The sequence below is a fragment of the Lotus japonicus genome, chromosome 1 (assembly GCF_012489685.1).
Source record: "Lotus japonicus ecotype B-129 chromosome 1, LjGifu_v1.2".
NCBI classification, from domain to species: Eukaryota; Viridiplantae; Streptophyta; class Magnoliopsida; order Fabales; family Fabaceae; genus Lotus; species Lotus japonicus.
Genome location: NC_080041.1, coordinates 85,491,947 through 85,509,429, shown reverse-complemented (window position 1 = coordinate 85,509,429; position 17,483 = coordinate 85,491,947). Strand labels below are relative to the sequence as shown.

The following is a 17,483-nucleotide window of genomic DNA, read 5'->3' as shown; positions in this document are numbered from 1 at the left end:
TGGACTGGGCGAGCCCCTAGAGGGGCAACGCCCAGCATGTATCCCGCCTTGAGGCGGGGCCCTGGCCTTCAGATGGGCCTTGACCTCGGAGGCCCAATTGGCCCAATAGGTAGTACCCAAGCTCTATAAATAGGAGGTAGTTATCAAGTGTAGGGGACTTTTGGCTCATTGGATGAAATAACACTCGAAATTCAGCACACTCTCTCTCATTCTGATTCTCTCTTAGCACAATCCCTCTACCTCTGGGTACTATACCTCTCTTGAATGTCCATTCCCGGAACATTTGGCGCCGTCTGTGGGAAACGAACCCACGACCACGTGGATTGATTGTGCATGAAGTTACCTCTGATTGTGATTAGGCAATTCTCTGGTTTTCTGATTTTGATTCTGTGATTAGTGATTGGTTTTCCGATCGAGTTTGCATCGTTTCTGGTTTGGATGGAGACTCGACGCAGGAGGCAACATCATTCACCAATGCGACAGCGGATTTCGCCGCCTCGGCGGCCTCATCGTGTGGTCCTGGATTCTCCGGTACGAACGACAGGAGTACAATCGCCTTCTCCTCCTCCATCACCTCCTGTACCACCACCTCCTCCATCGCCTTCACAGGTGGGATCTCTGGAGCGCTCACCAGAGAATTCACCTGCTCCGGAACAACAACCGGCGGTGACGCAGGAGCAATGGCGCCATTTGGTGCGCAGCATTGGCAACATCCAGCAGCGGAATGAGCATCTACAGGCTCAGTTAGATTTCTACCGCCGCGAGCAGCGAGGTGATGGAAGCAGAGAAGCAGATTCCGTGGCTGAGTTCCGTCCGTTCTCGGAAGATGTCGAGAGTGTGGCGATTCTGGATAACATGAAAACGTTAGTTCTGGATTCTTACAGCGGAGATTCCGATCCGAAGGATCATCTTCTGTATTTTAATACGAAGATGGTGATAATTGCGGCGTCAGATGCGGTGAAGTGCAGGATGTTTCCATCGACGTTCAAATCGACGGCGATGGCGTGGTTCACAACTTTGCCGCGCGGATCGATTTCAAATTTCAGAGACTTCTCATCCAAGTTTCTAGTGCAATTCTCGGCGAATAAGAATCAGCCGGTGACGATCAACGACCTATATAATATTCGCCAGCAAGAAGGAGAATCACTGAAAGGGTACATGGCAAGGTACAGCGCAGCGGCGGTCAAGGTTGAGGACGAGGAGCCTCGAGCTTGTGCTTTAGCATTTAAAAACGGTTTGCTACCGGGAGGGTTGAACAGCAAATTGACACGTAAGCCGGCGCGTTCGATGGAGGAGATGCGTGCTCGCGCCAGCACTTATATTCTTGATGAGGAGGACGACGCTTTCAAAAGAAAGCGCGCGAAGTTGGAAAAGGGCGACACGTCGCCCAAGCAGCGATAAAAGGAGGAGTTTCAGATCGGTGGCAAGGCGGAGGGGAAAGAACAAGGTGCGTTCACGAGAGAATGACAGATCGAGATTCTTCAAGGCGCATCCAGCGATGGCAGATCGGAGCAACACGGTTCAGACCGACAATGAAGAGCGTCAACAGAGGTGAAGCTTCAGATCGAGGAAGCATGTAGGCGAGGGAGAGCAGATTGGTAATGACGAAGAAAAGAACGAAGGCGAGGAATCTGTCCAGAGCACAATACATGAAGAGCAGAGCCAATCCCGAGACGTTTTTTTTATGAGGCGTTGGAATTCTAGCGATCACGTTGGCTTGGCGAGCACGTTTTGAGGTTAGGCGGCGAGCAAGTGTTGTTGGCGATGGAGTTCGGCGGCGGGAGAACGTCGCTGGCGGCGGAATTCTGGCGGGCACGTTTTGTTTTGGCCGTGGAAGTTTGGCGAGTAAAGCGTTGCTATGGTTAAGATCGCTGGCAACAAATTTTCCAATTCCTTCAAACTTTTCCTCCATCTTTCATTTGATTCCCTTCTCAGTTGTTGTTGGACTGGGCGAGCCCCTAGAGGGGCAACGCCCAGCATGTATCCCGCCCTGAGGCGGGGCCCTGGCCTTCAGTTGGACCTTGACCTCGGAGGCCCAATTGGCCCAATAGGTAGTACCCAAGCTCTATAAATAGGAGGTAGTTATCAATTGGAGGGGACTTTTTTGGCTCATTTGATGAAATAACACTTGAAATTCAGCACTCTCTCTCATTCTCACTCTCTCTTGGCACAATCCCTCTACCTCTAGGTACTATGCCTCTCTTCAATGTCCATTCCTAGAACATTTGGCGCCGTCTGTGGGGAATGAACCCCTCCCATTCACGTGGATTGATTGTGCATGAAGTTACCTCTGATTGTGATTAGGCAATTCTCTAGTTTTCTGATTTTAATTCTGTGACTAGTGTTGGTTCTCCGATCGAGTTTGCATCGTTTCTGGTTTGGATGGAGACTCGACGCAGGAGGCAGCATCATTCACCAATGCGACAGCGGATTTCGCCGCCTCGGCGGCCTCATCGTGTGGACCTGGATTCTCCGGTACGAACGACAGGAGTACAGTCTCCTTCTCCTCTTCCATCACCACCACCTCCTCCATCGCCTTCACAGGTGGGATCTCTGGAGCGCTCACCAGAGAATTCACCTGCTCCGGAACAACAGCCGGCGGTGACACAGGAGCAATGGCGCCATTTGATGCGCAGTATTGGCAACATCCAGCAGCGGAATGAGCATCTACAGGCTCAGTTAGATTTCTACCGTCGCGAGCAGCGAGATGATGGAAGCAGAGAAGCAGACTCCGTGGCTGAGTTCCGTCCGTTCTCGGAAGATGTTGAGAATGTGGCGATTCCGGATAACATGAAAACGTTAGTTCTGGATTCTTACAGCGGAGATTCCGATCCGAAAGATCATCTTCTGTATTTTAATACGAAGATGGTGATAATTGCGGCGTCAGATGCGGTGAAGTGCAGGATGTTTCCATCGACGTTCAAATCGACGGCGATGGCGTGGTTCACAACTTTGCCGCGTGGATCGATTTCAAATTTCAGAGACTTCTCATCCAAGTTTCTAGTGCAATTCTCGTCAAATAAGAATCAGCCGGTGACAATCAATGACCTATACAATATTCGCCAGCAGGAAGGGGAGTCACTGAAAGAGTACATGGCAAGGTATAGCGCGGCGTCGGCAAAGGTAGAGGACGAGGAGCCTCGAGCTTGTGCTTTAGCATTTAAAAACGGTTTGCTGCCGGGAGGGTTGAACAGCAAATTGACACGTAAGCCGGCGCGCTCGATGGGAGAGATGCGTGCTCGTGCCAGCACTTATATTCTCGACGAGGAGGACGACGCTTTCAAAAGAAAGCGCGCGAAGTTGGAAAAGGGCGACACGTCGCCCAAGCGCGTGAAAAAAGATAGGAGCGGCGAAGATAAGGGGGAAGGCAAACAGCAGAGGCCGGGTAAGGGGAAGTCGGTATTCAAACCGACCAAGGAACAGTTGTATCCACGGCGCGATGATTATGAACAACGTCGGCCTTGGCAATCTAAGTCTCATCGCCAGCGTGAGGAAACTGATATGGTGATGAACACAGATGTATCGGATACGCTCCGAGGGGCAAGCGACGCAAATCTAGTGGATGAGCCGGAGGCCCCAAAGTATCAGCCACGGGACGCCAATCCCAAGAAGTGGTGCGAGTTCCACCGGTCCGCCGGGCATGATACGGATGACTGTTGGACTTTGCAGCGGGAGATTGACAAGTTGATTCGGGCGGGATATCAAGGAAATCGTCAAGGCCAGTGGCGCAATGGAGGCGATCAAAACAAAGCGCACAAGCGGGAGGAGGAGCGAGCGGACACTAAGGGCAAGAAAAAGCAAGAATCAGCGGCTATCGCCACAAAAGGGGCTGATGACACGTTCGCTCGACACTCAGGACCGCCCGTCGGGACCATCAACACCATCGCCGGGGGATTTGGCGGCGGTGGCGACACTCACGCGGCGCGTAAAGGCCATGTTCGTGCCGTAAATTCCGTTCATGAGGTCGCTTTTGGATTCGTACACCCTGACATAACAATCTCGATGGCGGACTTTGAGGGGATAAAGCCTCATAAGGACGACCCGATTGTGGTGCAGTTAAGGATGAACAGTTTCAACATTAGAAGGGTACTCCTGGATCAGGGTAGTTCGGCTGATATTATCTATGGTGATGCATTTGACAAGTTGGGACTAACTGACAATGATCTAACTCCATACGCGGGAACCTTGGTAGGTTTCGCGGGGGAGCAAGTAATGGTGCGGGGATACATTGATCTAGACACAATATTTGGGGAAGACGAGTGTGCTAGGGTTTTGAAGGTAAGGTATCTGGTTCTCCAGGTGGTAGCATCCTACAATGTCATCATTGGGCGAAATACGTTGAATCGCCTTTGTGCTGTAATTTCGACAGCCCACTTGGCGGTCAAGTATCCGCTAAGCAGTGGAAAGGTGGGAAAGCTGAAAGTGGACCAGAAGATGGCGAGGGAGTGTTACAATAATTGCCTTAACTTGTATGGCAAGAAGAGTGCGTTGGTTGGTCATAGATGTTATGAAATCGAAGCTTCGGATGAAAATCTTGATCCCCGGGGCGAGGGGCGAGTAAATAGGCCCACGCCAATTGAGGAAACGAAGGCGCTAAAGTTTGGCGATCGCACTTTGAAGATTGGGACCAGACTGACGGAAGAGCAGGAGACGCGCCTGACAAAACTGCTTGGGGAGAACTTAGACTTGTTTGCTTGGAGCTGCAAAGACATGCCTGGAATTGATCCAAATTTCATATGCCATCGGTTAGCATTGAATCCAAGTGTCAAGCCAGTTTCACAACTTAGGAGGCGCTTGGGTGGCGACAAAGGAAAGGCGGTGCAACAGGAGGTCGACAAGTTGTTGGCGGCAGAGTTCATCAGGGAAGTGAAGTATCCGACGTGGTTGGCAAACGTCGTAATGGTGAAGAAGGCGAACGGGAAATGGCAAATGTGTGTAGATTACACAGACTTAAACAAAGCATGTCCAAAAGATTCGTATCCCCTTCCCAGCATCGATAGCCTTGTTGATGGTGCCTCGGGCAACGAACTGCTTAGCTTGATGGATGCTTATTCTGGCTATCATCAAATCCGCATGCACCCGGCAGACGAGGACAAAACGGCTTTTATGACTGCCAGAGTCAATTATTGCTATCGCACCATGCCGTTTGGATTAAAGAACGCTGGGGCTACCTACCAAAGATTGATGGATAGGGTTTTTGCTAGGCAGGTGGGAAGAAACATGGAGGTTTACGTTGATGACATGATTGTTAAATCAGTACGAGGTTTAGACCATCATCAAGATCTGGAGGAAGCATTTGGCGAAATAAGGAAGCACAGTATGCGCCTCAATCCGGAGAAATGCTCTTTTGGTGTTCAGGGGGGCAAGTTTTTGGGATTCATGATCACATCCAGAGGAATCGAGATAAACCCAGAAAAATGCAAGGCGATTCAGCAGATGAAAAGCCCTTCCAATGTGAAAGAGGTCCAACGTTTGACGGGGCGAATAGCAGCTTTATCTCGGTTTCTTCCCAAGTCTGGTGACAGATCTTTTCCTTTTTTCAAGTGTCTTCGCAAGAATGTCGTATTCGAGTGGACGGCGGAGTGTGAGGAAGCTTTCGTTCGCCTCAAGGAACTCCTATCGTCACCGCCGATCTTGTCGAAACCAATACAGGGACACCCGCTGCATTTGTATTTTGCTGTGAGCGATAGTGCTCTGAGTTCCGTGATGTTGCAGGAGATAGATGGCGAGCATCGAATTGTTTATTTTGTTAGTCACACACTCCAGGGCGCGGAGGTCAGATATCAGAAAATTGAGAAGGCGGCGCTGGCGGTCCTCGTCACCGCCCGGCGGTTGAGACCTTATTTTCAGAGTTTTCCCGTGAAGGTGCGGACGGATTTGCCCTTGAGGCAAGTATTACAAAAACCGGATTTATCAGGTAGATTGGTCGCCTGGTCGGTTGAATTGTCAGAGTATGGTTTGCAATACGATAAGCGGGGCACGGTAGGTGCGCAGTCACTAGCTGACTTTGTGGTCGAGTTGACTCCAGATCGGTTTGAAAGAGTGGACACTCAGTGGACTCTCTTCGTGGATGGATCCTCCAATAGTAGTGGCAGCGGCGCGGGAGTAACGTTAGAAGGGCCGGGGGAACTAGTGTTGGAGCAATCCCTGAAATTCGAGTTCAAAGCAACGAACAACCAAGCAGAATATGAAGCTCTCATCGCCGGATTGAAGTTGGCACGGGAAGTGAAGATCAGGAGTTTGTTGATAAGAACGGACTCACAATTGGTGGAGAATCAAGTGAAGGGAACTTTCCAGGTCAAAGATCCTAATCTGATCAAGTACCTTGAGCGGGTACGGTATTTGATGACACTCTTTCAAGAGGTCGTGGTGGAGTACGTTCCTCGGGCAGAAAATCAGCGGGCGGACGCGCTAGCCAAACTGGCGAGCACGCGGAAGCCCGGCAATAACAAAAGTGTGATTCAGGAAACGCTGGCGTACCCAAGCATCGAAGGCGAGCTCATGTCCTGCGTAAACAGAGGGAGAACATGGATGGATCCCATAATATCTATCTTGGCGGGGGACCCGGCAGAAGTGGAGCAATGCACGAAGGAGCAGCAGCGGGAGGCGAGTCACTATACTCTCATTGACGGACACTTGTATCGCCGTGGTTTCTCGACGCCATTGTTGAAATGTGTATCGCCAGAGAAGTACGAAGCGATAATGTCTGAAGTACATGAAGGAGTGTGCGCGAGCCACATCGGGGGAAGGTCTTTGGCTTGCAAAGTGTTGAGGGCGGGTTTTTACTGGCCCACCCTCAGGAAAGATTGTATGGACTTCGTGAAGCAGTGCAAGGAGTGTCAAGTGTTCGCGGATTTGTCTAAGGCACCGCCAAAGGAGTTGGTAACGATGAGCGCCCCGTGGCCTTTCGCCATGTGGGGTGTGGACTTAGTTGGACCTTTCCCGACCGCCAGGGCACAAATGAAGTTTATATTGGTGGCGGTGGACTACTTCACTAAGTGGATTGAGGCTGAACCCTTGGCCAAGATTACTTCTGCAAAGATAGTCAATTTCTACTGGAAGCGTATTGTTTGCAGGTTCGGGATCCCAAGGGCGATCGTATCTGACAATGGGACCCAGTTTTCAAGCAGTCAAACAAGGGAGTTCTGCAAGGAAATGGGCATACAGATGAGGTTCGCCTCTGTTGAGCATCCGCAGACGAACGGGCAGGTGGAATCTGCAAACAGGGTAATCCTACGAGGACTAAGACGACGGCTCGCGGAGGCTAAGGGAGCTTGGTTGGATGAACTTCCGGCGGTGCTGTGGTCGTACAACACCACCGAGCAATCTACTACAAGGGAAACCCCCTTTAGAATGACCAATGGGGTAGATGCCATGTTGCCGGTGGAGATTGACAACTTTACATGGCGGACTCGACCAGGTTTTGAAGAGGAAAATGAGGCCAACATGGCGGTGGAGCTGGACCTTTTGTCGGAAACGCGCGACGAGGCGCACATTCGGGAAACAGCGATGAAGCAGCGCGTGGCGGCAAAGTTCAACAGCAGGGTTCGCGTCCGAGATATGCAGGTTGGCGACCTGGTCCTCAAGTGGCGATCGGGAGCCCCGGGGAACAAGCTTACTCCCAACTGGGAAGGGCCCTACCGCATTATTAAAGTTCTTGGTAATGGGGCCTATCACTTAGAAGAGCTTGATGGGAGGCGGTTACCTCGATCGTTCAATGGTTTGAGCTTGCGCTACTTTTATAGTTGATTGCAGGCGAGAAAGTGAACAAGTCGGAATCGCCGGAGCCAGATATCTTTAAGATTTTCCGAAGTGTTTTCAAATTGTCCAGTGTACTGCAACGACAAATCAATAAAATAAGACGAAAATTCACGAAATTCGTGTCCAAAAAATTCCAGGGATTCCCTGACGATCGGAATTGCCGATCGACATAAAGAATTACGGCGATCACTAAGTGGGACAAGCTTGATCCCCAAAGGGGCTTGCTGGAACCCTGAAGGTTGTGGCGATTCCACAAATGGCCTTTGACGCCTGGGAATCACCCTCCGGAAAGTCTGACGTGATCGCCGGTCCCGTAAACGATGTGCTGGGTAAGTCTCGCCAGAATACGACGAGCGCCGTTAACTAGGCAAAAGTCTTGGGACCCCCAAATGGCCATTGGGATCCAAGCATTGTAAGCCCCGAGCGGGCAAAGCCCCGGGCGAAGTCCTCGAGAATGGAGGCCGTTTCTTCCTATTAGGGAAAAAACGTCTAAAGTCTTGGTGGTGGAATACCAAGCAACAAGTCCTAGTTAAAATTAACGCACGAAATCGTTAGGCGTAATTCAATCATATGACGCGTGAAAAATAGCGCAAGATATAAGGTCGGCGAATGAATAGGAGGGAAGGCGAGGCGAGTAGTGTACGGCGAAAGCATTCCAATATGACTTACAACATATCCAACGGCGATATAAAAAGCTATGGCGAAAGGTTGCTTAAACATAGACGAATGGCGGAAAAGTACACTACAAGGTGACAGTAAAAGATAAAAGTAATGTTAAAAATTACATTATTCATTGTTTTCTTTCTCCTGTTCTTCTTCTTCCTCTTCTTCTTCAGTCGCTGTCCAGAGGTTTTGGTCAATCAGGGGAGGATCGTCGGGACCAACCAGTCCTGCGGCGGTTATCTCTTTCATTACTCCCTTGGCGCTAAAGTCAAAGTTCGGGTACAAATGTTGGGCCTGGTCTTTGGCGAGGTAGAAACCGCGCTCGCGGTTGTCAAGGGCGATGTCAGCGGCTTGTTCCCTCGCCTCAATGGCTTTGGCCTTCTCCGTCGCCAGCTCGTCCTCTAGACTTTTGATCTTTGCTAGTTGGGAAGCAATTTCAGCATCTTTCGTGGCGAGGGCCTCGGCATGAGTTTCGGTCGCTTTCTTGATCTCCTCGGACGTAGCCTGCATCACCGCCTCCATGTCAGATTTCGCCAAGGCCAAGGACTCCGCAGACTTTTTCTCTTGCTCTGCCAACGCCTTTTTCACTAACTCCAGCTCAGCGCACAGTATGGCAAGCTCTGACTCCTTAGCAATCAGCGCCTCGCCTCGGGCGATCAAGTCCTTCTCAGCTTGCTCTTTTTCCTTCTTGCAAGCTTGAAGGCTTGCATCAAGCTCATCTGCTTCTTCCTTCATCAGCGCCAGCTGATCCTCCAGCTCGCCGATTTTAATCCCCGCCGTGCCAATCATCTTGTCGGCATAGACTTTGTCTTTTCCTGCCTGCGTCGCCAGTTTGTCGAAACGTTTTTCCCAAGCAGCGGCGGCTTCTTGATGCTTAGCACTTTCGGCCTTCAACCGCTCAGCTTCAACGTTGGCGGCATTGAACTTCTCAAACGTGTGAGCAAAGATGCACCCAGCGCGTAGGAGGCAAGCAAGAGTCTCCTCCTTGGTGACATTCAGGCCCTGACTCAAAATTTCTTTTTCTATAACGTCACGGTTGAGACCAGCAAGTAAGAATTCTGAGGGTTCAATGGCGTTGGGGAGCATATTATAGTAGCTTGAAGAACCGACCTCAGGAGCAGGGGCTTGTTCAATTTGAGCTGCTTCAGAGGTAGTGGCAGCGCCAGGACAGGATTTTTCCCCTTGATGAGGCGGGGAAGGCATGGAGCCCGCATCATGTGTTGAGGGCGGGCTAGGAGGCGCATCTTGGCGAGGAGGAGACTTTGGGGTTTCATTTTCTTTTTCCTTATCTCCAATAGGAGTGTCGGAAGATGCAGCAGCTTTTGTGGCGTTAACGCCGGCGGAGGCGACTGTGGCGCCAATAGAGGACTCAGCGGCAGCAGCAGCGGTCGCACCGGCGGAGGCAGGAGAAGAAGCTGGTACGGCGGTTGGCTCGGTAGCTGCGGCGACAGAGGCTTCAGCGACATTTTTGCCTTTAGGCGCAACAGCAGTGGTGGGCTGAGCGCCAGGGTTGGATGTGCCGGCGTTGGAGGAGGCTTTGGTCAATCTTCTCCTCTTGGGAGCTTTGGTGCTCTCGGCTTGGTTCTCAGCACCACCCCGTTTTTTCGCGTCGCCCTCAGTGTTGAATTTTGGGGAAAAGCGAGCCATTCTCCTCTCGCGGGCCTTCAGGAGCTCGGCGTTCGTGAAATTCATATCTTCTGTAACAATAAAAAAAAAACGATCAGTGATAACATAGGAGTCGAGAAAGGAAATGTCAGTAATAAAAGTGAGCTATGGGCAACCTAAGTATTTGGGAGTTCTTGAGAGGTCAGCACCCTCAAGGACTGTTGTGCAGTCAAGGATGGGAAGTGGGGCAAGGAGATTAAGAAAGGCTTTATCGTTGGCGGACAAGGAATCCTCTGAAGGATCGGTGATCCCGTTGGGCTTCTCTGTCCAGTAAAGGGGAAAGAGGGCGGTCCCGTCTCTGAGGGTGAATGCTTCTGGGTAGGCGGGATGAACCGCCACACGGAAGTACTTTCGTGCGAAAGAGGACTTCGCGTTACTTTTGTGGGGATGCAAACACTTCCGGCCGGCTCGGGCCTTCAAGGAAATCCATCCTTTGTTTTTGATGGACTTGGGGTCGACGTCGTAAAGGTAGAAGAAACTGGTGGGGGATGGGGCGATGCCGACAGCGGCGCTTAGGATTTCAAAACATCGAATGAAGGCCCAGGCGTTAGGGTGGAGTTGACAGGGAGCCGCGTTGATGTCGCGGAGGACAGTTTGGACAAAGGGCGAGAAAAGAAGCCTGATTCCAAGCTCGCTAAACATGTATTCGTACGCAAAGAAAAAATGGGATCTCTTTACGTCGCCGTCTGGCTTGTGAAGCCAGGGGCGATCCCCGGGACTGCAAACCCAGATCCTGAGTTTGGCGTTAAACTCATCGTCATTGGACAAGCCACCCAGGGAGTTCACGAATTGCACAATGGGATCGCTATCTTGGAAGATGGAAGGTTGATCTATAGCCTCGTGTTTGGGGGCTACTTGGACTGGAAGGGGCAGAGTGGCGTAGGTTTGTAGTCGGTGAGCTGGGATCTCCGGAACCTCTAAACGGAGGCCGCCGGCAGCGGTGGAGTCAGGGTCGCTTTCGGAGGAGGAAGAAGAGTGATTAGGGGAGGTAGGGTTTGAAGCCATTTTTAGAAGGCAGTGAAGTGAAAGAAAAGAAAAGATCAGTATGTGTGCGATGTAAAGATAAGGACAGTGGGACTCACCGGAGTAGGATGTGAAGAGTGGGTAGCGGAAAGGGTGATAAGCGACGGCTCCGGAGCGGAAGTGGGCAGAAGGAGTTTGGTAAGCGATTAGGGAAGTGAAGAGGGGTCTTGGAAAGGGATGACAGTGGGGAAGAAGGGTTTTTATAGGAGAAGGGGAGAAGCTGGAAGGGTGACGCGTGTTGGACGCGTGTGGAAGGTTGGAAGTCATGGTGGTTTTGGGGAGGTGGGTCGCGTGCAAAGGGGAGTTACTGCGCACGATGGGACGGTTATGAAAGGTGAAGTGACGGTTCCGGAGAAAGAGGGAAATTGATGTAACCAACACATCACGTGGGGCAGCCACGTGAGGCAGATAGAAATTTGAAAGGGTTTTAAAATAAGGGAAGGCGCGAAAAGCCTCGCCACTATAAGGATCAAACGCCATCGCCTGACGATTGACACCAACAACGAAGTTCGGTCGCTCATCGGGGTCACCGCCAGTCAATGATTGAATGATCGGCACATGACCCATGCCTGCCACCTTTCCCGCCGGCGAGAGATCATACACCTGCTCCAACTTGTCACCAATACAAAGTAGTCGTTCTCGCCGCTTGCGGACTTGTGGACTTGCCAGCTTGGTTTGCTCGTCAAGTCAGTGGACTGGGTAACTGAAAATGCTAGTTTCCTTTTGCTCACGCCATGTTGGCGGTATAGTTAACTTCTCTTTTCTCAAGCCATGTTGGCAGTGTAGATTCCGGTGTACAAACAGCATTTAAAAGACACCCTTAGCTCTCGTACCTCGAGCTCGGTGTCTTGTGGACTAGTGGACTGGGCGAGCCCCTAGAGGGGCAACGCCCAGCATGTATCCCGCCCTGAGGCGGGGCCCTGGCCTTCAGTTGGGCCTTGACCTCGGAGGCCCAATTGGCCCAATAGGTAGTACCCAAGCTCTATAAATAGGAGGTAGTTATCAATTGGAGGGGACTTTTTTGGCTCATTTGATGAAATAACACTTGAAATTCAGCACTCTCTCTCATTCTCACTCTCTCTTGGCACAATCCCTCTACCTCTAGGTACTATGCCTCTCTTCAATGTCCATTCCTAGAACAGTTGTATTTCCTAATTTTCTTATTTTGAAGTTGATATTAGAAGTTATATTGTCTTCACTGGTTTTGATTCAGACAGAGAGGAGCAAATCGGATCAAAGAGAAGGAGTGGGTGAATTGAGGCACACCATTAAAGTTTTATGAAACTTGGAAGACTCTTCCATAAGCGGTTTGTTATTGGGTGGGACAAGCTCCTGATGGCGCGATTTAGTTACAAAGTGAAACAAGTTTCACGATGAACTAAATTAGCCCCGGAAAAGCCCACGTAACCACCGGATTCATTGGCGATGTGTGGGGTACAAATTGCCCATTCTACTGAGCACCGCTTTGGTAATCCAACTGGCCATTGGAACCCAAAGCACTTTGAGTCCCGAAATGGGACGATCACACCAAGGGTGGCGACCTACCGCTAGGGTGGTGACCTCATGCCAAAGGGTGGCGACCAAACGCTATGGGTGGCGACCTGTAAGACTCAGTTTTTAGACACACAAAAGTCGCCAAAAGGGTGGCGACCTCACGCTAAGGGTCGCGACCTACCGCAAGAGGATGGCGACCTACCGCTAAAGGGTCGCGACCTACCGCCAAAAATGAGGGTAGCGACCTACCGCAAAATGGTGGCGACCTACCGCAAGAGGGTCGCGACCTACCGCAAGAGGGTTGCGACCTACCGCCAAAAATGAGGGTAGCGACCTACCGCAAAATGGTGGCGGCCTTACGCTGAGAGTGGCGAGCAAGTCAAACTAATTTCTTATAAGGCTAAAGCAAGATGGTGATGGCGATGCGGCAAGTGAGGACACTCCTACTCCTCATGACTTGGACACAGAGTCTGGTGGACTTGTAGACTATGGCGAGTGAAGGAGCATGCGTGCTGGGCGGATCTTCTCCTAGGGACGATGCGGCGGCGACTTCAGCTTGAAGACACATTGTGCTCTCATGCTTCGAGCTCGGTGTCTTGTGGACTGGTTGAGTCCCTTCGCCATATTAGGGGGCTCGCCCAGGAAGCAACTTGATCCATGAAGATGCTACGAGGGGCGGATGCGGGGGAGATTGGCGGGAGACCATGTCATCAGGCGAGCCAGCTTCTATTCAGCGAGATACGTCATATAAGGCGGGCCACCACGACTCCTTAATCTTGTAGGCGTTTGTACACCATCTTTCTAGGTCCCGCGTCAATCGGAGATTCATGTATTTGCGTATTTCCTTGCGCTATTGGCGGTTTGTGTTTCATTTGCGCCATGTCGGCGACCTACACGCTTTATACATCCTTTGTTGATCCCGCCAAGTAGCGTGGCTAGGTGATCTTCTAGGCGGGGAAGCTATTGCAACTAGAAACTTGGGAATAGTTCCTGCGCGTTGGTCGAAACCGCCAGCCGAGGAACGCCGTACCAAGTGGAAAGTGGCAACGGGCGACTTGCTAGGGGAATCACAAGGGGACAGAGATTGACGGTCACAGTTTGGAGACACACTTCGCTCTCCTGCTTCGAGCTTGTGGACTTGCGGACCAAGGGCGCTCGCCCTTCATCTTTTGGCTGTCAAACCCAATTGTTATTGTTTGTGGGAAAGCGCGAAAAGTCTCGCCATTATAAAGATCAAACACCATCGCCTGGCAGGTGACACCAACAACAAAGTTCAGTCGCTCGCCGGGGTTACCGCCAGTCGGTGATTGAATGATCAGCACATGACCCATGCCTGCCACCTTTTCCGCCGGCGAACGATCATACACCTGCTCCAACTTATCGCCAATACGAAGTAATCGTTCTCGCCGCTTGTGGACTAGTGGACTTGCCAGCTCGGGTTGCTCGTCAAGTCAGTGGACTGGGTAACTGAAAATGCAAGTTTCCTTTTGCTCACGCCATGTTGGCGATATAGTTTACTTCTCTTTTCTCAAGCCATGTTGGCAGTGCAGATTCTGGTGTACTGTAAGACATATGTAAAAGCATTTAAAAGACACCCTTAGCTCTCGTACCTCGAGCTCGGTGTCTTGTGGACTAGTGGACTGGGCGAGCCCCTAGAGGGGCAACGCCCAGCATGTATCCCGCCCTGAGGCGGGGCCCTGGCCTTCAGATGGGCCTTGACCTCGGAGGCCCAATTGGCCCAATAGGTAGTACCCAAGCTCTATAAATAGGAGGTAGTTATCAAGTGTAGGGGACTTTTGGCTCATTGGATGAAATAACACTCGAAATTCAGCACACTCTCTCTCATTCTGATTCTCTCTTAGCACAATCCCTCTACCTCTGGGTACTATACCTCTCTTGAATGTCCATTCCCGGAACAGTCTTCATCTCTGAATGCATGTTCCTCATCACCCTGAAGCTCAGCAAATGAAATCGCAAATGGTCATGTTTAAGTCGTTCTGAAACTATCTGTTAATTGAAAACTTAATCTATATAAGTACGCAAAATCCTATATACACCAATCACATACCACAATAAGCAAGAAATTGATCAATTTCCAGAAATCCTTGGAAGATTCAGAAACCAATCACGACTCACATACCATAACAAGCAAGAAATTGATCAATTGGAGCTCCTCCCAATTGGCACCACGGAGATATCATGCATAGAAGTAAATCCAATCACCAATACACAAATCAACAATGAGAATCACAAACAAATGCAGAGATAGAGAGAGAACAGAGAGAGAAATGCAAATACCGTGTGAGTAAAATTGCATAGATATCGAATGAACCTAAAACAAAGAACTAATTTGAATGAAACAAGATAACTGATTTGAATGTAACTACCAGATATGCCCGGCTTCAGGTGAACGTGTCGTTCGCGAGGGAACGGTGCGAAAGACATTTGCCTGAGACACCACCTTTCGCAAGAACGCAACTTGCCACTTCTTGCCCTTTCAAACAAAGTACGTGAGTATGAAAGAAATAACTGAGAAAGATGTATGTGAATAATCTAAGATTTTTTTTGTCTAGCTCTATGATGATGATGATATATTAAAGGGACTTGGTTTTTTTTTTTGAACTGACTTGTTCTTTTTATTTTATGCTTATATATGATAACAGAATGGAATTTGAATTGGTCAAGTCAAAAAGTAAATGAAAATGAAAGAACAAGACCATGTGGCAGCTCTTACTGTTTCTACTCCTACAGGACTATGGAAATCATTGCCCAAGCAAAGTTTTTTTTTAATCTCATAAACAAGAGAATCAAATATTCCACTCCAATCTTCTGGATTGCATGAATTCAATAAGTGCTAAAGCAGACATATATATATATATATGCTTTTTACCTTTAATATTATTTCGGCCAAATAGTTTTGTGATTTTTGTATGTAAATAAAACGGAATCGATTTCTAGTGAAATGGGTTTTAATTTTTAAAACAATAATCAAATATTAAATTTGCGCTTTTGTGCATAGCAACACAATTATCCTACAGTCATGGAGCTACCTGTCCAAGTAAATTTTTCCATACATAAAAACTCTTACTCGACGTTGCTTAAAAATAATTAAACATGTATTACTTGATTCAATTGCATATTGACATTCTTTTAAAAAAACAAATTGCACATTGACATAAAATTTGAGCTTTTGCTATTAAATAGAGAATGTTTTCTTATGTTATACTTTTAAACTAGAAATAATACCCGTGCGTTGCACAATTTAATTTACAATTTTTTTTGAAATTATATATATATTTATTATAGTTTTAATAAATATATAAATATTAAATATTTTTTATTATAAAATATATTAAATTAATAATAATGGAAGTGAGACATTTCATTGAATATAATTAGAGTTCTCTGGATTTACATAGTTTTTTTTTTACTCTAATTAAATAATTGATATTTAATAATTAGCACTGAAATACTTTTAAGGTTTATTCATTTTAATAATTTTTAAATCAATTAGTAAGTTTTTAATATCATAAATAAGTAATAATGTCATTTTCTTATACTTTATATCAATAATAAAATAATTTTAACTTTTAAAATTATATAAAACATGATTTTATTAGTGCAAAAATATTTAGTAAATTTAAATTTATTCAACTTTGATCATAATTATTTTACTTTGTTATTCTTTCTCAAGTAATTCCTACTAATAAAGTTTTCTGAAACAAAACTTTATTGAAAAAATAAATCATGAGAACAACTCCTCATATAGGTAATTACACTGTGCTACAATCCATAAGGCATCATGCCTCCCACTTTATATTTCAATAATTTTTTCAACAAATACACACATATTATAGTTAAAATTAAATACCTATATAGCGACACATTTTATTTAAAGACTATTTTGTCTTAATTATTTAACATATTTTGTATTTTATCATTTAATATATAGTACTTCCACATGTTTTAATGTAGTTTTTTTACTGTTGATGATTTTTTTTTTCTGAAATAAAGGAATAATGTAAAAAAATTCAAAATTTATTTTATTATTTTATTATTTAATGTAGGTAGCTAAATAGTCTCTAGTTAATTTCCTTCGGTTTTCAATCTTTATATTTATCGTATATATTTAATAAAAATAAATTTTTTATTACATAATTTAATACAAATTAAGGTTATGTTAGTAGTTACGGCCAATTAAAAACCCAAATAGTACCTTATCATAGCAAGTTTGGAAGCAAGATATGAAAACAAATGACAAAAGCAATACATGTAGCACCCATATCTCATCAATTAAAGAAGATGATGTGTATTTATACTTGAAGATTAAGTGTCGAAGAATATGGAAGGTTTCACTAACTTTGGAGAGAGGATGAGTGAGTAATGTGTTCATAATAAATTAGACTAATCCATATTATTAACCGATAGTATTAATTGAATTTGGAAAAAAGAATTGGTGAAAAAAATGACAAACTTCCATTAGTTGAAGGGAATTGAATTTGCACTTTCAATAACAATGAGAATGTTATCATTTACAGTGTTATAAAATTATCATTCATCAAATCATATCATGCGATTAAGATTAGCTCTCAAAGCTATATGATGAAAATTGACATGTGTAATTAACGTCAAAAAAAAAGATTGACGTGTGATTATTATTATTATTTTTCAATTGTAGAGGCTATATGTATTTTTTCAAAAGTAATATTTTTTCAAAAGTTACTTTACTTTTTCATGTGTAAAGTCAAAAAACAAAATGATTGGCAAGTTGAATAGAAAATAGAATTTAATTTATTCAACTTTATTGTTTAATACATTTAATACTTATAGCTCAAGTAAGCTTTACATATATACTAGGTATTATACCCGTGCGTTGC

At 47.0% G+C, this 17,483-nt stretch overlaps 1 protein-coding gene and 1 long non-coding RNA gene across 2 annotated transcripts; both read right to left on the bottom strand.

Annotated features, from left to right (window-relative positions):
* Nucleotides 1-7,818: 7,818 nt before the first annotated feature.
* Nucleotides 7,819-13,051, bottom strand: LOC130749774 (uncharacterized). The gene is made up of 3 exons (XM_057603149.1): nucleotides 12,941-13,051; nucleotides 10,725-12,851; nucleotides 7,819-7,835 (listed from the first exon to the last, which is right to left on the bottom strand). Exons 2-3 carry the CDS (start codon nucleotides 11,677-11,679, stop codon nucleotides 7,819-7,821), a joined length of 972 nt encoding a protein of 323 aa, XP_057459132.1. The 5' UTR covers nucleotides 11,680-12,851; nucleotides 12,941-13,051.
* A 1,457-nt stretch (nucleotides 13,052-14,508) lies between these two features.
* LOC130725976 (uncharacterized) lies at nucleotides 14,509-15,103 on the bottom strand. The gene is made up of 3 exons (XR_009014663.1): nucleotides 14,994-15,103; nucleotides 14,675-14,779; nucleotides 14,509-14,557 (listed from the first exon to the last, which is right to left on the bottom strand). It is a non-coding gene; the product is annotated as an uncharacterized LOC130725976 (long non-coding RNA).
* Nucleotides 15,104-17,483: the final 2,380 nt, after the last annotated feature.